The 25,847-nt window shown below is 42.4% G+C and overlaps 1 protein-coding gene and 1 long non-coding RNA gene across 4 annotated transcripts in view; one reads left to right on the forward strand and one right to left on the reverse strand.

Annotated features, from left to right (window-relative positions):
* LOC113631719 (uncharacterized) overlaps positions 1 to 12,551 on the forward strand; it is a 19,745-nt gene extending 7,194 nt beyond the window's left edge. Inside the window, exons 2-6 of one of the 3 annotated variants that reach the window (XR_003437529.1) lie at positions 6,354 to 6,466; positions 6,584 to 6,747; positions 7,391 to 7,517; positions 7,747 to 8,197; positions 11,984 to 12,551. This is a non-coding gene — a long non-coding RNA (uncharacterized LOC113631719). Of the gene's footprint in view, positions 1 to 6,353; positions 6,467 to 6,583; positions 6,748 to 7,390; positions 7,518 to 7,746; positions 8,352 to 11,983 lie in introns of those variants that run through there. The other 2 variants (XR_003437527.1, XR_003437528.1) reach the window with 2 other exon arrangements.
* Positions 10,347 to 25,847, reverse strand: part of SSR1 (signal sequence receptor subunit 1) — an 18,969-nt gene continuing 3,468 nt past the window's right edge. Inside the window, exons 3-8 of the mRNA XM_027128311.1 lie at positions 23,032 to 23,119; positions 21,471 to 21,733; positions 19,474 to 19,550; positions 18,633 to 18,711; positions 16,273 to 16,366; positions 10,347 to 10,715 (exon numbers count right to left, since the gene is read on the reverse strand). Of these exons, the coding sequence (XP_026984112.1) occupies positions 10,648 to 10,715; positions 16,273 to 16,366; positions 18,633 to 18,711; positions 19,474 to 19,550; positions 21,471 to 21,733; positions 23,032 to 23,119 (669 nt within the window). The 3' untranslated portion in view covers positions 10,347 to 10,647. The remainder of the gene's footprint in view (positions 10,716 to 16,272; positions 16,367 to 18,632; positions 18,712 to 19,473; positions 19,551 to 21,470; positions 21,734 to 23,031; positions 23,120 to 25,847) is intronic.

Below are 25,847 nucleotides of genomic sequence, written 5' to 3' on the forward strand. Positions count from 1 at the left end.
ACACGAGACAGTTGTAAGGGAGAGAAAGCAGATTTTTTAAAGATGGTAAAAGATTTTTGACAAAGGAAGGAGTGATAGAGGTCTACACACACACACACACACACACACACACACACACACACACACGAGACAGTTGTAAGGGAGAGAAAGCAGATTTTTTAAAGATGGTCCGGAAGGCAGAACTAGGACACAGACCGCAAGGCAGTCGACCTGGGCTCCAGCGAGAACTGTCTGCTACCTGAGCTGTCCAAAGATGGGATAGGCCACCTGGCCAGGTGAGGCCGGCCTAGATGACCTGGATTCTTTCCAGCTCGAATATTATATGAGGCTCTATTAAGTACAGGAAAAATATCAGGACCACACCTTTTAAACAGAATTTCACAGTTCTAGGGAAAAAAAGTTGATAATGATGGTATTCAGTTGGCTGACAAATGAACATTGTTTATGGAATGAGGAAAAAAAATACATTCCTAGCAGTGGAAATTAGGTTACTCTGGGCCAGGCACTGGGGTCAGCTTTCTTTTCACATGCAGTATCTTTAACAAATCCAACCAAACACCTGGCGTATAGTGAGGGCTTTACATTCATTGAACGTTAATAACTAATAATTTTAGTTACAATTATCCCCATTTTAGAGAAGAAGAAACAGGTGGGACCAATTAGGTGACTTGTGTAAGATTGCTAAGTGGGTGAGTCTGGATTCAAACAAGGGCTGTTAACCATCATGCTCCTGTCCAATGAGAGAAAGTATTTCACGAGTGCATCCGAAGTAAAGACGTGTGTGTGTGTGGACGTGATGCAGGCAGAGCAGACGGGCAGTGGCTTTGTCGGAGACCAAGTTTCTCTTGGAAGACAAGGCCCCAGAGAGCACGTGCTGTGTGTGGCCAGCTCTCCAGGTGACATGATCACTCAGCTGAATCCAAGTCACGTCACTGACGTCTTAGCAAAAGCAGTTATTTTCACTTTAGTCCCACGTTTGGTTTGGGGCGGGGGTGGAGCACAGGATGCCCAGGCCGGTGGGTTGCAGTGTCTGGAGTAGTTGGCTTGCCTTAGGGGAGGACAACTCCTGAGTCTTTCTGGCGATGCCTTGGGAATGAACCGTCATGGCTGTACCACCCGTGTGCAGCAGAGGGCAGCAGAACACACCCGCGCAGACAGGTTTCAGGGGGCCTGGGAGTTAGGGTTCTGCTTGAAAATGTTTCCCTGTCATTTGGACGATTCTTGCAGAGGAGGAATACTACTGATTTAAAGTTATGATGCAAATAGTGAACTATTCCCTTGTAAGAAAATTAGCAACTTTTTTTTTTTAAGTCTTAATGACACAGCTAGCCTCCGGACTTGAAACTCTCCTTTTGGAGCTGTCACCTCTGATAGCTTATCTCATTGTCTCAACTTGATATAATTTGCCAAGCTTGGATTATACGTTTAACGAAAACTATTTAAGGTTACAGTTCACTCACGATTTGGGAACTAACTTGATTGTGTGAAGCTCAGCTGTGACACCCCTATTGTTTCACTTCCTTTTTCTGGAACTCACCACGGGATTTCACCTGAGCCACCTTCCCTGCAACTCCTGGGCACTCACTTGCCAGTTTCCTTGGCTCTGTTTGGTAAATGCCTCCTGGTGGAGCTGCAGCCCCGGTCCCTCCCTAGAATCCTCACTGCGCACATGAGGCCGGCAAGTCGACCTCCTTTCTCCAGGGTTTTCAGTGAATGGGGACTGGGCGGCCACCAGGAGAACCTCTGTATTATGAGGGAGGCAACAGAATTCTGTGAAAGCTCTGGACACAGACCAGCCTGCGTTCCAGTCTCAGCTTTGCCACTTCACAGTCAACCGCGTCTCAGTACGTCATTGGACTCGTACATTCAGTTTCCTCATCTGCAAGACGGGGGTGTTGCCTACTTCGCCGCAGGGCTGTGAGGTTAACTCGTATTTATTAAACACCTACCACATGCCAGGTACCATTCCAAGACTTGGGGACCCAGTAACTGGAAATTCTTGCTGTCGCGAAGCTTAAGCTTCGAAAAGGGGGTGACGGGCAGCGGAAGGGCCAGGGAGCGGGGAGGGACGAGGCCGACGCCCAGGGTGGCGCGAGGCATCGGGAGGCAGGCGCCCTTGACGACGGAAGGCTGCGGGGGCGCCGATGCAGGGGGCGTCTGGGCAGAGGGAGTCACTGCCACGGCGGGGGGTGGGGCCGTGTGGGCACCAGGGCTGGGAGGGCCGGCAGTGCCGAGCACAGGCTGACACAGGCCCAGATGGAGGTGCAGGTGGTTTATTAATGTGAAGGCGTAACAGATGAGAAGCAAACCTGGGTGCCGTCCAGGGAAACATCTTCTGAGGATTTTCTACCAATCTGTCTTGATTTTCTCTGAGTATGTAAAGCGACAGAAACATCTTAAGTTTTCGAATGGGCTCACTTTCTTTCTGGGCTACAGCCAAGCTGCCCACAGCCATCGCGATTATTATACTCATCGTAGGAGGCTCAAATAAATTTAACACTTATATTTATTTCTTCCATTCTAAAATATAAGCACATTACAAACACTTTGAAAAGGAAAAGAAAATCCACCACTCGACCACAAAAGCTGCTCTAGCATTTTGTGTATTTCTTTTCAGACTCTGGACGAATCTGAAATTTACTGAATACTGAGTGTTTCAAGCCATATTGTAGAGAAGAAATTAAAATGGTGGTTCTCACTGCCCTAATATTTTTTGATTCATTTCCCTTCAGCAGAGAAGACTAAAAATATTACAGTTACAAAGACTAAAAGGCCAGAGTATGCACAGCTTCTAATCCAAAGTTCCTGTTTCTATGAAGAACACATTAATTCAGCTCTGCCACTTACAACAAAATCATGAAAAGAAGGACATGTTCGGTACTGACTCAGTGATATACTGATGAAGTTAAACCAAAGAGGCATCTCTGCCTACTTAAAAACGTTTAAACGGTCAGAGTATGCAGTCTCTAATTACTGGGAACCGAAACTTAATATGCGCACACGTGTGTGTGTGTGTGTGTGGGGGGGGGTGTCTTATGACCATCATTTGAAAAGTCTAAAGAGCTCACAGCCAAACAGCACATGTAAAGCTCATCTTAAATCTTCTTCATTCGAAGACAAAACTTGTTACTTGAAATGTCTAAATTTTGTAGGTTGAAAATATGTAAAGCTTTTTACAAATTCCAGAGGGAAATTAAGATCAAGATCGTAGCTTCCTTTCTTTGCTTAATATTTTAGATGCACTTTGTACTTCGCAAAGACGAAGACCTAGCAGTAAAACGCACTGGTACTTTACAAATCATTTTGTATTGAACGCAAATCCTTTCAAGATCAGCCTTAATTAGGGATATGCAAATAAAGAGATGCGTTTAGGGGCTTCCCTGGTGGGACAGTGGTTAGGAATCCGCCTGCCAATGCAGGGGACACGGGTTTGAGCCCTGGTTCAGGAAGATCCCACGTGCCGTGGAGCAGCTAAGCCCGTGCGCCACAGCTACTGAGCCTGCGCTCTAGAGCCCGCGCACCTAGAGCCGGTGCTCCAAGACAAGAGAGGCCACCGCAGTGAGAGGCCCCGCACACGGCAATGAAGAGTAGCCCCCGCTCACCGCAACTAAAAAGAAAGCCCACGCACAGCAACGAAGACCCAACGCAGCCAAAAATAATTTTTTTTAAAAAAAAGATGCGTTTGAAGACGAGTTTAGGCAGTAGGTTGGACCAATGGAAATAACCAAGAAAAAAGGGTGTTCTTGGGTTTACCAAACTGGAAAAACTGTGATTTCCAGATAACTCACTGAGCAGGAACTTTTCCCAAATGTTTCATTAACTAGTCAGTCCTAAAGGTGGCCAGATAACTTTCTCACAGTCACCAGATAAAACCCACACTGCAGAAGAACGTTTTGTCATAAACAGCCTGACTAAAATACACTGCCCGCTAGAATTAAAATAGCAAACACCCAAGACCTCTTGCAGTGCAGTAGGAAATATAAAAAGAAGGGAGTCTTTTGAACCAGCGGTATTTTTGCCTATACTGAATAGATTCGGACTTCTTTAAAGTTCTTAAGTTAAGATTTTGAAATGGAGAGAACTGAAATCCAGTTTAATTCATAGCAGAGGTGAATTAGTAAGAATGTATTAAATACTTAAGGGCAAATCACTGTACCTGGTGGGCCTCTTGAAGATTTAATGTTGGATAAACAGGAGTCATGTTACTGAAGAAGGACAAGAAGTCAGACTGAGAGATTCATGGAGGAAATAAACGTATCTGTGCCTTGTTGGTTTGGGGTTACAGTAAAACATTTAAGTGAAAGTGAATCATGGGCAGTTAGAAGGGCAGGGGGAATCCAAGGGCCGGCGTCCAGGGGCTAGACGCACAGGTCAAGGCCGGGGAGCGGACACGCACAGGCTGGCGAGGAGGGAGCGGAGATCCCAGGAGAGGCCTTTGGGGCAGAAGCTGGGTTGAAAAGCAGAAGACTGAAGGCCCAGTGAAGGGGAAGCCCGAAGCCCAGGAGGACCGGAACCGGGACAGCCAGAGGGGCAAGAGGACACGCCGGACTCTGGACGTAAAGGTCTCCGCCCAGGGGCATGGGAGGACAGAAGCCGGGACGAGGGGACGGAGGCCAGGCCGGGAGTCTCCCGAGGAGCTGCAGATGGGACTTGGTGCCAGGAACGGAGGCGCCCCGGGCAGCGGGCGCGGGAAAGCCCTCGAGGCACAGACACGGTGGGGCGGCCACAGCCTCTCGCCGCTGGTCCCTGAAAGGAGAGTCTTCAGGCGCCACCAGGTGTGCTGTCCGGGAGGAATGCGACGAAGGCAGGTCCCCCACTGGAGCCACCCTCGCGCCACCGTGCGCCCTGCAGCTTCAGGACGGCAGCCTCAGCTGCTTCGGGTCAAGCTTCCACTCCGTGGGGACAGAGGCCACCCCTCGCAGGGGCACATTTTAAAAACGTAGCGGTGCTTTAACTGTGAGACGGTCACTCGGTCGTGAACAGGATGAGAAAGTCACGCAAGACCGGAAAGTACTGCAACTCTGACACTCAAGTGCCCGGCGCCGCAGGCCTGCTGCCCGCTCTCCGGGGCGCCAAGGACCGCGCCCCGCGGGCGATGGCGGCGCGTACTCGGGAGACTGGAGCCGGCGGCCGGGCGTTCCCATACGCTTGACAGGTACCCTGACTTCCACCGAAGGAACCTACCTCAGAGAGGAACCACCAAGCAAATCCTACGTGGCACGACCAGAAGCCGGTAAGGTACCTTGTGCGTCCCCCGCGGCGCGGCCCATCTGCAGGATCCGGGCCGGAGCCGGCGGGCCGGGCGGATGAACAAGAAGGCGTGCGGAAGCGCGGCGCCCTGACGCGTATCTGCTCCCCGAGCGCCGCTCCCCGCTAGCACGTCCTCACGCTCCTCCGTAATGTGCTTCTAGAGCTCGAGCACCTGTTCTGACAAATGTGATTCGGATGGACGATCGGACCAATGGGTTTCTGAAAACACGTCAAGGCCGATTATCTTGGGGTGGCTCAGTCTGAGGCTGTAAGAAATTCTGAGAGGCGTTTCATAAATGTTTTTTGAACGGCGGGCGATGGCATCACTGGAACGTGCGCAGCCTCCCCAGGTGTTCGGGGAGCTGCGCGTGCAGGCTCTAACGCCCCGGGCAGCCCCGTAACGCTGGTTCATTAGTAGACCCGTTATTAGAGCTGGCTCCCTTACATGTCCATCTTAAGGCGTTTACTCTTTCATTGAAAACGAATACTGTTTCACTTTTCTATGCGGTCGAGTTTAACCATCACTCCACAACGAAGCCCAAAAGGCACTACCTGCACCTGCCTTGCGCACGCTTCACAGGCTGTCCCTGCGACACGGCGTTTGCGGCAGCGCTCACCCACGTGCCAGGCCGTGTCCTCGGCACCTGGTAACCCCGGGGGTCAGGCACCCCAGGCTGAAGCCCAGTGCCTCCAACTCAGAAGAGGGAGCTGGGATTTGAACCCAAGCAGACCGACACGAGTCCATTCGACACCTCAGTCCTATTTCTTTTTGCTAAGTAAACTAGATTTAAGGAGAAAAATCACTTAACGTTGTACTAGGCAAAGGTACGAATCAAACTGGGACTTCCAGGTATTTCTCAATGTAAAAAACACACCGAGACGCCAGAGATGAGCTGCCTTCTCACCGTCACCACTGGTTCCTGGCCGGGGCCGACTCCGTCCTGATCCCCAGGCCGGCACACCACACACGACCCCAGCTCTCTCTGTTCAACCTCACAGAACTGCCAACAGTAGATACTGGGTTATCAGGAGTCCAGTCCTCTGGAAGACGGCCAGTAAACACTGGCCCACGTTTTCTTGTCTTCTTCAAACCCTTGTGTTAGGTTTCCACGTGAGGGCTGTGAACTAGAAGCCGGGGACAAAAGGCCAGCAAGACCAAGATCACGGCCCAGCAGACAGGCCAACGAGACGGGATGAGGTGATCAGTCGTTCACAGGTACCGTAACAGAAACCTACGTGAGGGGCAGCAGGGGATCAAGAAGGGCCCAGCCAAATCATCTCTGGCTGTGATTTCTGAACTTTAAATAAGGGCTGTCCTGCCTGTGTTCTCCAGGTGATGCTAGGTTTCCTTTTCAATGCTCCACTGTGCCCTACTGAGGGAAACCGCTGTCTGAACAGGAAGACTCGACAGATACCTAACCCGCTTCCCAGCTCCATCCCCCTGTGTGTGTGTAGCCCAAGAACAGGGAGCTCATCACTCTCACCTCTAACACCAAGGTGAGTCTTTCAGTCCTTGAAAATTCAATCAAAACTAGAAAAGCCACCTTGAAGAAAATGTTTTTAACCATGATTTTGAAATCACCATGAGGTTATTTGAACTTGCTAGTTGCTGGATTCTAGAAAACGAAGTATTTGTTTAAGCTGCCCGAATGCCTGGTTTTATAAAGTCTCCATCTTAAACCTGGTGCAGGGAAGAGAATGTTTAAGATCCAGAGTAAGACGGGTCTGAATCCAGTCAGTACGAAACCTCGCACAAGCTTCTTAAACTCAGAGGTTTCGGGTTTTCCCACGTGTATAAAATGAACAGTATCACCTTCTTTCAGTGGGTTGTTGTGAAGGTTTATGAGATGATAAATGGAAAGGCCCAATGGAACACAGTACAGGGCTGATGTTTAATAAATGAGTTCCTTTCCTACTGCCTTAGGAAAAAAAAAAGCAGCTAAATGGTACCCAAACCCTGATCATATTCCTTTATGATTCCAAAATCTCAAAGAAAAAAAACTCTAAAACTTCAGGTTATATAATTAACTACTATATAAGTCCAGCCTTTTGTGGACATGAAAAAGGAGTAAGAGTCCTGAAGAAATTATTGAGATGTTCAGTCCCCAAGTTTTGTTCTTGCCTCCTTTTCTCTTCTAAGGATGATGGTCTTACAAACACAGATGAGCCCGACAACAGAACCTACATTCCACCCACTTGAATCACCAGGGTCTTGTTTATGTATCAGGTTGCTCTTCACTAAGCTGGAGATACTAGTTCAAAGAAAAGTAAGATTTTATTTAATAAAATTAGAGCAAATTTATTCATTTTACAGTATAAATGATGCCATCCAAAACTGTGGTAAATTACTTCAAGTGTATCTGGAAATGTCTTCAAATGCAACGGTGTAGTTTATCAAAATCTTGCAGAAATGATGTGTACTGCCAAGTTCATTGGTTAAAAAACAAATTACGTTATTTAAATGCTCTAGCCAAATAAATTTTCCTTCATCCCAAGGGTATGGATATCATTGTACCACAAAAGATGACTGCTATATAAGGGCCTCACATACTGTTACATTTGTGTACTCCTGTACTTCCAAAATAGCACCAGTCATTAAGGAGAGGCTTCAACATCACATCACCACCTGCTTCTTCCCAACAGAGCCAAAACACACTTCCAGGCTCATGAACTGCAAATACACCTTCAGGTCAGTGGCTTTTTAAATTTTTTTTTTTTTAAGATCTAAATTTGCCTTTTTCTCCTATCAAAGTCACTATTTTCTGAAGCTTATTTAAAATGAAAAACTTCACTAGAGTCAAGTCAATGATCCTTTCCTTCTGATTTCTGTTTTCCTCAGGCTTCTACCTTGGAGGTACCATTTCCCTCTTCAAGGGGGGCAGGAACAGTCTTACAAGTCACTTACTACGTAAGACCATGGAATGAATGATGCAGCTGCACAACCAAGGTGAGATCCATGCTTTATGAACACATTATTCTCACACGCCCCAGTGACAGGTTTAATACACAAGATTCTCAGCTCATTTTACAGACTCTGGAACCAAGTTGTTCAGAAGATGAATTCTGAAACCATAGCTGGTGTAGCAAATTAATATATCAAAACAAATAAAAACTTCAAATATTTACATTTAAAAAAGACATTTAAAAAACAGGCTACTTATTAAGTAAGTGTGCTTGAACAAACCATGTGTGGAATTGAATTCCATTCATTATGGAGTTAGTTTCTGTTAAACACTGACACTACAGAGACCCCTGGCATCTGAGGACTCAAGAATTTAAGTGTTCCCAATCTGTGCTAAAAAATAAAACATGACAGATAATTTCCGTGCGCTAATTTGAACCTCAGATATGGAAGGTCTAGTACAGATAAGGCAGATTACTCAGGAGTCAGAAGGCCTGGCACTTGTAACTCAGCGTGGCTTTCCCATTGCCTAAGTATCACCAGGAATTCAATAAAATGCTCTGCAGAGGTCATTTAAATTTTTTGATTACACCTTACTTCATTATGTCCTAGTAATTTCACAAATTTGGACATTCACAAAAATGTTCTGAAATATATCAATATTCCTTGAGAAGGTGAAGGGTCTCCTATATTACATCAAATAAAAACCATGCAGTTTCTTAGAGCTCACAGAGCTTTCCAAAATAAACTACTGATCATACAGCCCAATTAAAAACTCAAAACACTTTATATTACAGGTATAGAAAGCTTCTTTAGCTTAGCATTGCCAATATAGTTAATTTGACACCTTAGCCCTACTTGCAAAGCGGTTAACAGCTTTACAGTGACTTTTTTTTTTTTTTTTTTGCGGTACGCGGGCCTCTCACTGGTGTGGCCTCTCACGTTGCGGAGCGCAGGCTCCGGACGCGCAGGCTCAGCGGCCATGGCTCACGGGCCCAGCCGCTCCGCGGCATGTGGGATCCTCCCGGACCGGGGCACAAACCTGTGTCCCCTGCATCGGCAGGCGGACTCTCAACCACTGTGCCACCAGGGAAGCCCTACAGTAACTTGTTTTTATTGTCATTGTCTTTGGCTCAGATGAGGACTTACGCAACTTGGAAAGGTTTTTCACTCGTGTTGCTTCATTGTTTTTTGTGTGGGAGTGGGTGCAGGTGGGGATTATAGCAAAGACGGATCAGTTCATTATAATGAAGACAGATCAGGAATTACACAGCTACTAAAATTTCATTACCATTCCCTTACAAAATGTACGTGGGAGAATATGACTTGAAGACAGGGCAAAGCCTTGGATGTGTGCGTACTGTTTTACTCTGCTGCTTATCCAGCCTGACAGTAACGCCAAACTTCATTTACTACCTAGGACAAGGGCAACTAAGAGGGATTTTATGAAGCCCAATTAATTTTGGTATTTTGGTTCTGATATCTTAAGTGCTTAAAATTTTGGAGTTCTTCAGATTAACTTGAAAAAAAAATCAACAACCAAAATACCCCAAAGATTAGATAAAAAACAATCGGTTAACAACTGTTAACCATTAAAAGTTATCCAACTCTTTAACAGGTTTAGGATTAGTTGGAAGTTTGCTTAGTCTGTAGACCAACGCAACTCTTCTAAAGCAAGATGCTTCTATTAAGGAGAGAAAAATGCTCTCTTAAAAAAACAGAGTGGTCTAACAATCCCAGAGCTTTATCTCTTGGGTCAGAAATAGAACAGTGGACAACTCAGTTTCCACATATGTTACCTTTTTTCTTATAAAAAAAGAGAGTGAAGTTGGTTTTATATATCAAAACCAGAATTTTCATGTTTCACAATTTTGGTGCTAGAGATCCCCAAATTCCTTGACCTTATTTGGGAAGGTTTCGGAAGGTGTGCATTACAGTAAACAGCAGCAAAATACCAAACAGTTCTACGGCTAAAAAGCAGCTGGCCGGCTCGCGCCTTTAGAACACTAGTTGTAGAACAGCGACAACATGCAGATTTGCGCCATCAAGCGGGACTTGCGCTTTTCTAAAGGAGAAACACTGTTTTCTTTAAAAACAGTCCAGGGCAGGACGTCTACAGTCATACCGGGCAAATGCTGAGTTTTGGGGGAAAATGCCAGAAAATGTCCAAAAGGAAGAGACAATAGCATTATAGTTAGTATTCTAAAGGCATGCTTCAGATAGTTCAACAATGATTCTGGTAAGACCAACTGCTCACATACATACACACACACTCACACAGATTTTAATGGTTTTAAAAAAACCAAATTTGTTACTTTAGAAAAATAAATGCAGTGCATTTTCAGCAATGTTACCGCCACAGACTCTGATTGCTCAGTCCACACATAAGTAGTAGTTGCCTCCTACGGTGATATGGCTTCTCTGCACTAATTCCCATCAGGCCGAAAAACATTAGGGCGGGTTAAGTAAAGACCGAATTGTTGCACAAAGAACATTTACTCATCAGATCCCACCGATCTCTTCTGTGCCCGTTTCCGGGGCAGCCTTCTGGGTGAAGCTTTATCTGGAAGAAAAGAGAAAGTTCTGATTTGCCTGGCTGTCATGTATGTGTTCAATTCAAAAGCATTTTCCTTCAACTTTACCATTAAGAAAACGACACACATGCAAGAAGACCATCTAATAATAAATGCCTCTTACCTAGCATAGGTTTTTTCACTAACCTTTTAAAATAATCCTTCAAGAGGTAACTCAAAATGAAACTCTACATACTTGTAAGCTGCTAAGTAAATCTTAAAAGTTCTCATCACACACACACAAATATTTTTGGTATCTCTGTATGGTGACAGATGATGACTTACTGTGGTGACCACTTTCCAATGTGTACAAGTTATCTATTATGTTGTATACCTGGAACTAATGTGTCATTCATTATATGTCAATTAAATCTTTTTGCAGTCAGGGTGGGAAAAGATCTAATCTTGATCACTGTGATGTTGAAGCTACCATACAAAATCTTCCTGAATTCTACAGCTCAGCATGTTTATACGTGGTACATGCATAAGTAAACTCTTTACAAATAGCATAAAAATTTTATATTGGTTACAAATTAAATTAAAGACTTAATATTTATAAAGGCAGTGCCATGTAGTTTGCATACTTTTTGGTAATTTCATAAATTTACCTGAAATGAGCAGCAGGTTAAAAGAAATTATACAGTACATCAATATTAAAAGCATCCTACACATGTAAGCAGTATCTTTTTACTTTTTTCTCTCATGTTAGAGTCTTAGTGTGGTCTATTAAGCAAAAAATAAACTGGTGGTGAGTTTCTTCCACTTCCATCCAGTAAGGAGTCATCTAGAAGTTTCTTTAAAAAAAAGTGAAAGACTGTCTTCTCTCTGACCATTGTCTTTTTCATATTTTCTAGGAGCACCTAACCTATTAGGAATGTAAGTTCCTTGCGGAATAAGTTACACATTACAATTATTTTTCCAGCTTAAAAAAATATACAGTAAATGTTTAGAAAGAATATTTAGAAGCTAAAAATTCTTTTTTAAAAACTGCTTAAGAATTAATGACTGAACTATCACGTGAGAGCTGGCCTCAGCGCTTTATTAAGTAGGTTGGTAATGATGTGTTTTGGGGGCTCCAGTGCCTAAAGCTGAGCAAAGAAGCACTGTTCTGACAAAGAAAGCCTACAACTTTCATCAAATTTTCAGAAAGGTTTGCCTACGAATTACTGCGTCTTCTACTCCTAAATAATTTTTAAATACAAGCAGCAGCTGAATAATCTTTTTTTTTTTTTTCAAAAAATGCTTCACAATCTAACAGCCACGTGTGTGGACACAGCTGTTACTATGGATGTGAAATGGTCATTACTGACTCCCAACAATGTCAACCCCCTGCAGCAGGGTTTTAAATACAGGAATACGCAAAAAAGAGCCTCGGAGAACCTGCAAAGCCTGTTCGTCCAACACACATGAATTTCACTCCATCAGGAAGACAGCCGATCCAACTTACCTTAACAATGAGTCTAAACCTTCCCCTCCCACATGTCTAGCTCATCAGAGTTAAGCAGCAGGCAAACGAGACAGACAGAGAGCAGCCTGGAGTCATCCAGCTTTGGGGAAAATGGCTCCAAATGCCTCAACAGCCTAGAAAGTGGCATTTCATTTCAGCAAAGAACAACGAAATGTGTATAATGGTGCTCTCAGTCATCAAAGGAAACCGCCTCCTTCTGACCCCCCAAAACCCTAAAAAACTTTAAAAAAAAAAACAGAAAACCTTAAACATGATGTCGCATATTGAATAAATGGGGCGGATCTGAAAATGCCTCCCTGCCCATTTAAAAAAAGACTAAATTGTAGTAAAATGGTAACTCACTGCAACTTTTTTCATATTAGAAAAGAGAAAGGCAAGATGTTAGCAGAAAGTTAAACTGGTCCCTTTCCACTTTCTCGGACTGCATAATCTAATTTCCTACCTCACCTGTGGGGAAATATTATATAAATAACTTTCAGATGGACTTCTTTTTACTTAATGAGATACATGTCACAGTTTTCTAACAGATCCCTGAGTTAAAGTCACATTACACAGAAGACTTCATAGTTACAGCCTCCGATGAAGGTTTCCCTATGTACACATATGAAACAGCATTTAGCGAAGATCCTATAATTTTTCTGTTAAAATCAGCTAACCTGTCACTTACAGTTAAAAGACCTCAGGGAAGTTGAAGCACCCTACTCTGAAATGCAAAACATACAAGAAAAAACTTCTTAGTAATGGGCTCAAATTGTTTCAAACCACCCTTCTTCCTTTACACTCTGAACGAGACTCATCACCCGAGACACGTGATACTCTCTCCTTCAAAAGACTTCCTTTGACTCTAAATACGATCCCCCTTTCCTAACTTTTAAGTTGTCCACATTATTCATTCTAGCACATAATCACATACTATTTCACATGTGTGCTTTATTTTCCTCAAGCAGAAATGTAAACTCTGAAAAACAGTAATACATATATTCTTAGCTTCTTTTTAACATACCACTCAGAACCTAGCATAGTGTTATGACACTGTAGGTAATACTTACTGAATGAAAGTACAGTTATACATGTTTGGAATTTTGCTCTGTAAGTGTAATAATTCTCAGCTTTTAAGTTCGTGAATAACAGGTCAGGGAGAAAGATACTATGAAACCAATCTCCCAGTCTACACAAGCAATCCTGCTGCACTGTAGAGGCCATGGTCTACACTTCCGCCCAATTCCATTTCCCGCCACACGGAATGCCGGTTGGTGTGGGAAGCCTGTCCTTGCAGAGACCCTCAGCTGTCGCCTAGGCTCTGTGCCAGTGTCTCTGCATCCTGGCCCGCCTGTGCTCCGAACACGCTTCCACACGCTCACTGGGGTTGCACGGGCTCCTCGCACCCAGCACATCCAACGCACACCCCTCTCTCCTTGTGCACAGACACTCCTCCTCCTAGAGCCCCTGCTGTTAATGGGACCATCTTCCATCCAGCTGCCCAAACTCAGAGCACCCTGACTCCTCCCTTCCTGCAACTACCAAAATGCCACTGAAAGCCCAACCAGCTCCACTTCTGAAGTATCTTTCTCTTCCCTTTTATTCCCATTCACTTCTGCCTCAGCTTAGGCCCTAATGGGTCCTCATATGCTTGGCTGCAGTCACCTAGCTGGTATCCCTGGGTCCACTAGCTCCCACCTGTTAGCCAGCCTCCATGAGACTATCACATAATTTTTTTAAAAAAACATGAATTTGTTATTTCTCTGCTTTAAGTATCCGATGGCTGCCATTTGGCTAGAAGGGAAGTCAGAAGGCTGTAGCAGAGCACATAAAAAAGACTCCCCCTCATAGAACTCAAGAACAAATATGCATAGAGAAGCCAAACCTCATTCCTAACTGTAAATGAAAATGAGATACCATTTTGTAACATGCTGGCAGATTAAAACATTTTATTATACTTAGCACGTGAGAATGATTAGTAAGAGGGGAGGAGAAACGGGCAATATTACACATTACTGAGAATGTAAGTTGGCACCACCTTTCTGGAAGGAAATGGAACACTTTCCATAAAAATTACAATGTGCATAATCTTAGACCTAGCTATTCTACTTTTAAGAAATTATCCTAGGGACTTCCCTGGTGGCGCAGTGGTTAAGAATCCGCCTGCCAGTGCAGGGGACACGGTTTCCAGCCCTGTTCCAGGAAGATCCCACATGCCACGGAGCAGCTAAGCCCGTGCGCCACAACTACTGAGCCTGCGCTCTAGAGCCCACGAGCCACAACTACTGAAGCCCATGTGCCTAGAGCCTGTGCTCCCCAACAAGAGAAGCCACCGCAATGAGAAGCCCGCGCACCACAATGAAGAGTAGCCCCCGCTCGCCACAACTAGAGAAAGCCCGCACACAGCAACGAAGACCCAACGCAGCCAAAAATAAATTAATTAATTTTTTAAAAATTATCCCGGGTAGGAGAGTGGGCAAAATAGGAGTAGGGGGTCAAAACTTATAACTTCTAGTTATAAGTCACAAGTATTTAATATACAACATGGTGATTACAGTTAACAACACTGTACTGTATATCTGAAAGTTGCTAAGAGAACAGATCTTAAGAGTTCTCATCACAAGAAAAATAAAATTTGTAACTGTGTGGGGTGCTGTTGGCTAGATGATGTGGTAATTGTTTCACATTTTATACAAATATCAAATCATTATGTTGTGCATGCAAAACTAATGTTATATGTCAATTACATCTTAATTTTTTAAATTAGCCCGTAATTTTATATATTAAGAATATTCATTAGAGTATTAATCTTAAGAGCAAAAAACTGGAAATAACAAACATCCTTCAATATAGAGTAGGCTTAATTCTGACACATTTATATAAAAGAATTGTAAAAGAATACTATGTAGTTATTAAAAAGAATAAGCTAAATATATAATTATCAAAAAAAGACATCCAAGGCACAAGAACTCAGGTTGTAGAACTGTGTGTCACATGATGCCATCTGTGTAAACACACACAGACACAATAGACATATGAGCTGGTACACGTATAGAAAACACTTAGACTAACACGTAAGTACCAATTATTTATGGAAAATGGGACTCGTGGAGCCAGGAGGTTATCTCTGAACTTTTTTTCTTCCCCCCACCAACCCAAAAAAAGGACAGGACCTCCTGGTGGCACAGTGGTTAAGAATGCACCTGCCAATGCAGGGGACACGGGTTTGAGCCCTGGTCCAGGAAGATCCCACATGCCGCGGAGCAAGTAAGCCCCTGGGGCACAACTACTGAGCCCGTGTGCCACAACTACTGAAGCCCGTGCGCCTAGAGCCCGTGCTCCACAACAAGAGAAGCCACTGCAATGAGAAGCCCAAGCACCACAACGAAGAGTAGCCCCCGCTCACTGCAACTAGAGAAAGTCCACGTGCAGCAACGAAGACCCAACGCAGCCAAAAATAAATGAATAAATAAAATTTTTAAAAGTTGTTTAAAAAAAAAGCAATGAAGCCATACTGCTTTTATGGTAAATGTTTTTAAAAAGTCCAATTACAACTGAGAAAAAAATCTATATTCTTCTATAAAGATTAATATTTAACCAACTGCATATATAATAAAAACTGAAATATACGTTAGGTAAACTATCAGGCAGTACTGTGGTTATTCTTTCACAAAGAGTGGGTAGGTGGCAGTTTTTCTAATAAATATGGTGATAGAAAACTGTTCCCTTATTCAATAAACTTGCTGTAAAGTATTCACAAACAACAGCTCCCAACACCACAACAAACACCATTAAAAAGATGAATTGCCTCACCTCTCCTACTCTGCACTGAAGCAACAGGAAAGAAGAGAGACAGGAAAAAGGTTAGGAATATAGAGAGTTCACACATTTGTATACAAACTGCAGATGTGGAAGCATTTCTAAATTAAAGCATAAATACAGTGCACAGAATAAAAATGTGATGCATTCATTGCTCATCATATTAGATTCGTACAAGCCATGAAAAGATGAGTGTTGACCAAGCATTTTTTGCCAAATCTAAGATACTTAATTTCCATTTAAGAGAAAAGTTTCCCAGGCGAGCCTGTAAGCGTACTTACTGATCTGATTCAAAGTTTCCTGAGGAATCCAGCTCATGTCAACATCACTCTGACTCGAGGTACCCGTCTCTACCTTCTGTATGGGTCTCTTGCGCTAAGAGAACATAAAAACATTATTGTAAAGGAGTTCCATTATATTATTTACTATAATATTAAAACCGCCCATCAAGCTACCCACTTAAATATATTAATAAACATGTTCTCTTTTAGTCCTAAAACATATTCCTCAAATATTTTTTTAATGAGACAGGAAAATCATGTCTACACTAATTATAAAGAATAAGGAATAAATCTGCACAATTACTTATTTTCAGTCTCTAACGGCCTTTTCCTCTGCTATAAAGCTTCATATGTTACTATACAACTGGTAGACCAAGTAAGAACTTCTACTTTTACAATGATTTTCATTTGGGGAATCAAATCTTAAAGAATAAACTTATTTCCACATTAAACGAAAGTTGGGATAGTTACTGAAATGTTGCATGCAGGCACATCCCTGCATTATTATTAGCTAAATACACTTAACCAGCTGGCATAAATAAAACAAAACAAACACACAATCCCATTTAAGCTAACAACCTCAAACTTTGTTCCTTGAGTATTTGCAGCCAAACTGCTAGAAAGTAAGAAGGTGATTCAATTCCACTGGTCCTATTCTTTTAAAAAAACAAAACAAAACAAAAAAACCCACCTAATTATTTACATAAGAAACAGAATATTAATTTTACAGTCCAAAAATTGGACTCTGAATACACAGAGATAACTGAAAAACTGGCTTATACCTAATACATAAACTTATAGCAAAAATGCTGATTATTATGAAAACAAGGTAAAGAAAGTTATGAAAATTAACATTCAAGCACTAAGTATTTTTCTTTTAAAAAGTAAGGATTTATTAATAACATTTACTGCTAATTTTACATAGATTTGATTGCCTGACTTACTGCTTAATAAATAAAGATTAACCAAGATGTCCAGCAATTGTTTAGGGTCTAGTTCACATCAGTGTATTGGACACAAATCACATTATATACTGCGAGGAATAGTATGGGTTATTTTGTTTGGGGGTTGGTTTTTTTTCGGCAGGGTAGGGGAGAAGAGGGACATGAGGATACAGTGGCAGGATTAGCTACCATGTTCAGAGACAGGAAACCATGATTACACCAGGTGCTTCAATGTTGCCACTCTACAACTCTAACACAAAACAGAATTCTGACTTAAATACAGCCAAATTCATTCATTCTTTTTCAAATGAAGACTCATTTAATTGCTAATCAGAAGTCAGCCCTATAGTCAAGAGTATTAAAGCAAATACATAAAAGCTGCATTACTTATAGATAAAATACATATCCATGAAAGAGTATGATAAACAGAAGAATGAAATTTAATGTCTGAGTTTTAGGAATAAAAAATCCAGACTATAGAGTTACGTAACAGTGAGAAGGTAAGTATCATCCTGGAGAATGCAGACAAAGGACACCAAGTGCACGTGGCAGCAAAGTCTAAACAAATCCAAGTCAGACACCCAAGGTCTCCTCTTCAGGCTTTTATTTATTTACTTATTTTTTGCGGTACGCGGGCCTCTCACTGTTGTGGCCTCTCCCGTTGCGGAGCACAGGCTCCGGACGCGCAGGCTCGGCAGCCATGGGTCACGGGCCCAGCCGCTCCGCGGCATATGGGATCTTCCCGGACCGGGGCACGAACCCGCGTCCTCTGCATCGGCAGGCGGACTCTCAACCACTGCGCCACCAGGGAACAGGCTTTTCTTTTTATTGTTGTTATTATTTTTTAAAAATAGGTCTTCACTGGAGTGCAACCGCTTCACAATAGCGTGCTAGTTTCTGCTGCACAACAAAGCGAATCAGCCACATGCCCACACAGCCCCGACCCCCCGGGCCCCCCACCCTCCAGGTCATCGCAAAGCACGGAGCCCATCTCCCTGGGCTATGCTGATGCCCCCCACCAGCCAACCACCCTGCGCTCGGTAGCGTATATATGTCCGTGCTACTCTCACTTCATTCAGGCTTTATTTTAAAAAGGTGCAACAGGGCTCCCCTGGTGGCGCAGTGGTTGAGAGTCCACCTGCCGATGCAGGGGACACGGTTCGTGCCCCAGTCCAGGAAGATCCCACATGCCGCGGAGCGGCTGGGCCTGTGAGCCGTGGCCACTGAGCCTGCGCGTCCGGAGCCTGTGCTCCGCAACGGGAGAGGCCACAACAGTGAGAGGCCCACGTACCGCCAAAAAAAAAAAAAGGTACTACAAACCCACAGTGAGAGCAAGAAGCCACAAATAACTAGACTGTACTCAGTACTGTAACCATTTTTGAAGTAAGGCTATAAGAGCTGTTTATCGATATTTACCTTTCTAGATTCTAGGAGTTGATGAAGGCCAACCACCACCAAAAGCCCAAGACCAGCAAGGAACATATACATAAAGATTCTGATATAAAAAGAGAAAATATAAACTGGCTTTAGTTCATAAAAAATACCACAGCTAATTAAAACTATAATTGTGCTTAAACTCCTAAGAGGTATGAGTTAATTACAACAATAATTCTAACAAAATATAATTTTTCCAAATAATTTGTGGGGAAAAGGAACAAAATATTTTAAATTAAATGTAGATCCAGGTAACAGTTTTATAAATTTACCTTTAACAACAGTCAGTCCCCACCCCCCAAAAAAGGCATATGATCTACAATGAATTACTTCATAATTTGTTATAGTCAAAGCTGTTAAACAGCTGCATTAGGTGCTGTCTTCCTCAAATATTAGACTTTGCACAATTTTATTTGAAAGTTACTTTTAGTGAACTATATAAGTATATAGTGAAAAATGATTCATCATTCGCAAAGGACACATTTTTCAAGATAAAATCTTATGGTTTATGTTTTCAATAGTAATTTTGGAGCCATGCAACTTAGATGAGGCTGATGACCAACTTAAGAGGACGGGGTGGAAAACAATTTAAAGACGGGAAGAACAAAACGCAAACTTTCTAAAGTAATTTTTTGTTAGTTTTAACTATCTTTCCTAACTTGGTATTAATAGTTGTAAGAATCATCTAAAGTATGAATTTAAGTAGGCAGGATTCCACCCAATCTACACCTAATCTTTCACCATTAAAAACTACAGTGACGGAAGCAAGTCTCCCAGCCCTACCTTCTGAGACCAAGACCTACACACTGCGACCTTCACTTACGTTTCTCCATCTAGCCCATCTTCTCTCTCAATAACTGTAACTGTTTGATTGAAGACAGCATCTTGGAAAACATTGCCCTGTTAAAAAAATAAATCACAAAAATCGGAAATGTGTTGAAAGAATGAAAGCTTACAAGATTTCTTAAAACTGTTACCCTACAGATACCCTACAGATACCATACCGCTTTCTCATCACTTAGAACGTCAGTAAGACTCAACAGAGTCGTACGTAAGTGCACCAATTCAATGTCAGGGACTCAACGTTATGACGTTACTTTCTCCTCAAAAATAAAAAAGGCCTCCAACTTTGCTAAAGTTGTCCCCACTTTCTTTGACGGGGATGAGAGGTGTGAGAAACCAGGGAAGTAAAGTAAAAACAGGATAACTTGCAGAAAGAAACAGAGCCCACAGAACACTCTTCAGCTAGAAGCCCTGGCTTCTGTTGTAGGTAATCCTCCAAACGAGAAAGGAAGACCATGAACATGCACACAGGAGCTCCAGAGAACATCATTTTAAGAACTAGACTTGAACAAAAGTCAAATTCATGTTCTAAATTGGCAATGGATTGGAAATCAGTTTATATTAAATGGGTTAATGCCTTTCAGTATCAAAATCTCTTTCTGTGGTGGTCTCCAAATAATTCTATCAGCTCAACACAATTTCAGTTTTCAAATACATGACAATCACTGGGACAACACACAGCTGTGTTGTGTTTTGTGTGAAGCATCAAGGTATCAAGGTAGTACTTTTTCAAAACTGGCACCACTTATTGCTGAACTATGACGATTTAAGTCTTATTCCAAGATCTTTCAATTAGCATTCCTCTAGTGACAATTCCAAGATGAAACAAACATTCAAAATGGAACTGAAGCTACATATATGCTTGTTGGATTAAGTTTAATTCTGCTTGAAAACTTGATGAAATACACAATCCTTCAAGCTACTAAACTATAAAGTTGAGGAGGCTTAATACATTGTTCTGAAAATAAGGATGGGGACTTCCCTGGTGGTCCAGTGGTTATAGGACTCGGCGCTCTCATTGCAGGGGCCTGGGTTCAACCCCTGGTCGGGGAACTGAGATCCCGCAAGCAGTGCAGTATGCACCCCCCCCCCAAAAAAAGATGAAAACTCTTTCCCACTTTCCACTAAGTAGTTTTAAAAAAAGACACAAAAGGAAAACTTAACTGCAGCATGAGAAATTTAACTCAGATGTAAATATGTTGATACTGGGGTGATGAAAAGGTTGAATAAGCTTCCAAGAGAGGATGAAATTTCCTTCTCAGAAAACTTTTTCAACAGGGAATGGTTTACATGTGCTTTCTATCTGAAGGAGGACGTGATAGTTGGCATCTAGAGGTCAACTCCCAGCAGTAAAATTCTAGTGGGCTTCTCTCATTCATTCATTGGATATATGTATCCTATAGAAAGATAGTAAAATATCATAAGAAAGACAGCAGAGCTTATATTAGGCTATTTGGTTCTCATAAACCATAAACCTTACTAACATCCTAAAAATAATTTGGTTACATTTTCTCTATGAGTGTATAAAATGACATAAAAATAGTCACAGAAAGTCCTTAAAACTTACCAACAGAAGCAGTAAAATGGGCAAAATGCAAGCAACAAAAGGAGGTACAAAAATTACTTAATATATATTAACATCTGAAGAAGTAGCAGATCCCACTGTGCGGCTCACTGTTCCTTTTCAAGATCCAGCTGGAGTCACTTTCACTTTCCTACCCCTGCACTTACTTGTCTCTAGTATGTATCACTTATGCTGTGATGTTGTCTGTCTACAACCATCTGCCCCACTGGATTATAGACTTGGAGACAGAGGTGTACAATTTATCTTTGCCTCCCTGCTGCCTATTTTCAACCACAGAATAGGCACCTGAATGAATAAATATAAGAATGTTCATTAAACAATGTCAACTGTCCTCATCCATTCTTAACTTAAAAAAAAAAAAAAAAAGAAGAAGGTGGTTTAGAGGGCCTTACGTTCAAATCTTTGTAGTTCAGATTGATGACTAGACCAAAGGGCCGGCCACCCATGGGCTCTGCGGGAATGAAGGAGTACTCAAAAGTTGCCTGTCTCTGGGGCGGCACTACAGTGTTCAGAGGAAGAGCCGTGAAATTCTGGATGTAAAACTGGTAGTCCTGAGGATAACGGAATGAGGCATCTAGAGATTCAACGACAAAATCTTCTGTGCCCTTGTTGGTAAAGCCTACCAGGAACTTCACAATGTTATTTGCTGGAAAATCTAAGAAACAAAAAGAGAGACAGGAAGATTAGAAAACATTCACAGGGTACAAAATAAGCAGACATTACAAACGGATTCTGGCACCCTTTCCTGCTATGTATGGATTTGGTTTCAGAACCCTTTTCAGTAGAGCACTCCAGCCATCCACTAACTAGCAACTTGGAGTTCGTGTGTAAGCTGAAACCCTTGTCCCCATGGCAGCATTCCAACTTAAGAGTTGAACTGAGCACCTCAATTTCAGACCAGATCACTTCCGAGTTGTATGTCTAAGAAGGAGTTGTATACTTTCAGGAGTAAGATTATCTTGCAGTGGGGCTACATGTCTTGGTGAAGTCACCTTCACCTCCAACTCAGTATCTGCAATCTGTGCAGATAACGGAGAGAAAAATGACAGAAAGGTAAAGTCTAAGAGGTTCACCTGAAAACTGTAATATCTATCAAAACATAACAAAGAAAAAATCAATCAGGCAATCCTTATTTGCAGTTAGTCAAATGCAAACAAACGTGACCCAAGGAGGCAGCTACAAAAATAAATGGGAAAAACCAACAACAACAAAAACCTCTCAAATCATACTTTCTGTAGGCACAGAGCCAGAATGTATGTGGGAATAAAACAGAAAGCTTGAGAAGACCTAGAGAATGAATAACCTCAAATAATAAGTCTTCGATAATTATCCTGTGGTCTACAGAGCTGCTTCATCCAGTAAGTACAGGTTCTGGGGTCGGACACATCTGGGTCTGAATCCTGTCTTCAGAATCTGTTTACTAACTGAGTAACCCTGTTCAAGTCGTAACCTCTCTAAACCTCAGTTCAACAACAATAACTCTCCTCTTAGGGTTCCTACTAGGATTGAATAATACATGCAAAATATTGAAAACAGTGCCTGCCACATAGTTCTCAATAAATATAAGCCATTAGTTAATTTTCTTCTAATGCAACACAGGCTCTAATCAAGGCCTAACTGTAAAGATATAATATTTCACTAATGTTTACACTCAAAATATCAATGTTATTTTACTGTGGCAGTTTGAAAAAACTTTAAAAACAGTATCTTTCAAAGGGACATTTGATTTCTAGTTAAAATAGATAGTATTTATTTTTTCCCCGTAGTTTAAATGCCAGAAATGCTACCTTACAGATATGGGTATTCATACATGTAAGTGGGTTTTTCCCCAAAATGTGTCTACGCCATACTTGTAAAATAAAGACCTTAATCATTATTAATGCTTCCCCCAAAACTGAGCTAGCCATTTATAAAATTCCTGTATTTGAATTACAACCAACATTCCCCTCTCACCTTCTCCTTTCACAAACAGGATGGTTGTATCTGCACTTGGTGAAGCTTCAGGTTCACCAGATACATCTTCTTCCTCTTTATCTTCAGCCTAAGAAAAATGTTAAAAGCAGATTACTATGGAAGAAAAACAACATCATTTAAGAATAATGACTTCACTAGATTTGGGACAATATATACATTGCTTCTCCAAGGCTGTGTTGGGATTACTAGTGGAATGAATTTCATTGTAACTCATCAGTGAAAATAAAACTTCAAGAGCAGTGCATCTCAAAGAGTAACATGCATGCTGATCCCCTGGGGATTCTGCAGCTGTGACTCAGGTATAGGGTGAAGCCTGAGATTCTGTATGTATCTGAAATGCCCATGCCAGGAAATGCCCATGAAGCTGGTACTTAGATAACACTTTGAACTGCGAGGTTCTAGACTGCGGGTTGGTAAATTTTCTGTAAAGTTTGAAAGAAGTTTAAAAACAGTATTTTTCAAAGGGACATTTAGTTTCTGGTTAAAATGGGTAGTACTTACTTTTCCCCTTAGTTTAAATGCCAGGAATACTACCTTCCGGGAAAAGAAGAAGTCTCATATACACTTTTCATGCCACCCCTCCCCGACAAAGGGCGAAGGGAAGGAGACTCCAAAGGAGGCGCTGGCCTGAGGACGCAGGTAGCAAGTGTCGTCCGCTTTCAGGACCACAGGTCCCTGCTGCAACTATGCAACTGCGGGGGCAGCACGAAAGCAGCCAGGGACAACACGGGGCGGGGCAGAGCTGGCTCTGTCCCGCATCCACATTCTGCCGAGCCGTGCTAGGGCTAGGGCCTGGTTATTGGTCTTTCCATCCCAATTAAGAATTGCCCCATGGGCTTCCCTGGTGGCGCAGTGGTTGAGTCTGCCTGCCGATGCAGGGGACACGGGTTCGTGCCCTGGTCCAGGAAGATCCCACATGCCGCGGAGCGGCTGGGCCCGTGAGCCATGGCCACTGAGCCTGCACGTCCGGAGCCTGTGCTCCACAATGGGAGAGGCCACAGCAGTGAGATGCCCACATACCGCAAAAAAAAAAAAAAAAAAAAATTGTTTAAAAATGTCAACAAATTTTAACTAAAAATTTTAAACCCCAGTGCAGCATTTCTCCAGGCATCAATGAGAATTACAGATACTCATGTATTTGAAATGTCCAGGCCCTTAATAAATCGAGATGCTTAAGGGCACCACTGTTTACTGGCATTTAACTTTTCATTTATGTAAATACTCTCTCTCCCAATACAGACCTCTCAAGAGCCAAGCCTGTCTTACATTTTAAAAATTCTCCACACCCACCTCATGCTTAAGGTACTCAAAACATTTCTTCAGTGACTGTTGTACAATTCGTTCAATTGTACTATAAGTTATATTTTAAGTATCTTTAATGATACCTTCATTTACAAAGACTTAGTGAATTTCTACTTTTGGGAAAAGAGACCCACAAACAGGAAAAGAGACCAGAACAGGAAGGTAGGAACCATAAGCTGTCAAATAAGGAGAAAAGGATATACTTGAGAAACCATCCCTAAGATTTGATTAACAGGTTGTGTAATAAGAAGAAATGAAAGCAACAAGGTAAAAGCTTGAAGCACTGGAGCCTTATGAAAACAGAATTAATTTATGGAAGTAAGATGGATGGTAAATGCTGAATTCCATTTTGGACAGATAAAATTTGAGGTACTTATGGAACATCCAGATGTGCTATCCCACAAAGAGCTGGAAACAGAGGAATGGAGCTCGGTAAGGTAGGCGGCTAGAAACGAGATCTGGAAGTCATCAATGTAAGGCGGTGGTTGTTAAAACCACAGGTGTCATCAACATTAAGGGAGTGAGCAGGGGGAGAGAAGGTAGTAGAGACCAGGCAGCAGCCGCTGAACAGAGAGAACCAATGGGGGTGCCACAGAGGTCAACGAGGGGACTCAAGGAAGGGGTACTCAGGAAATGCTAAAGAGGTCAAACAGGGGAGGAATGGAAATTCCAGGAAATTCCAGGCCAGGAATTTGGCAGTTAGGTCACTGGTGAGTTAGGAAGAACAGTTTTACTAGATACATGGGACCAGACCAAGCACTGTTAGAGAACAAATGTGAAATGAGCAGAAGAGAAAGTGGTACAATTTCTTCTTTCAAGAACTGTGCTGGTAAAAAGAAAAGAAAACGTGTAGCAACTTCAGGTGGAGGAACACAAAGTGGAGGATGTGAGCACATCTGCAGCTTAACAGAATTAAGTCACCGAGAAGGATCAAGGCTTAAAGTTACAGAAAGAAAGAGGATAATAAACAAGACCTCACAAGACCAGATGGGGAGAAGGTGGTGGTGGTAGGGCCGGCCTTAGAAGAGAGTAAAGACGACTCACTGTTAAAGGAGAGATGTAGAAAAGATGAGTGAATAATATATTCAGAAGTAGAATGTAGAAAATCCGACAGAGTCCACACTTGATGGCCTTCACCTTCTGATATCAAAGACAATATTGTTGCTAAGATTTCACAGAGAACTGATTTTGGAGTTTAAAAGTGGTTAAAAACCAATTCTATGTAGGATAAATTACAGTAGTCTAAGAGAGAAAATAAAATTAGCTAGAAGCATGCCACAATGATCTTGATTCTAGCCCAATATTCTTACTGTCACACTATAATTTTATAGTAAAAGTCTCAGCGTTAGCTTCTAAGAGATCTTCTCCAAGCCCTCCTTCTAAGCGGAATCTTCACAGAACATACTTTATATATTGTTTATTGTCCGCTCCTCACCCCCTGCCACCAAAATGCATACACACTGTCCCAAGAACATAAACTCCATGAGAGCAGA

The sequence above is a fragment of the Aethalodelphis obliquidens genome, unplaced genomic scaffold, assembly GCF_003676395.1.
Source record: "Aethalodelphis obliquidens isolate GAN/ISIS:26980383/991018 unplaced genomic scaffold, ASM367639v1 scaffold34, whole genome shotgun sequence".
NCBI classification, from domain to species: domain Eukaryota; kingdom Metazoa; phylum Chordata; class Mammalia; order Artiodactyla; family Delphinidae; genus Aethalodelphis; species Aethalodelphis obliquidens.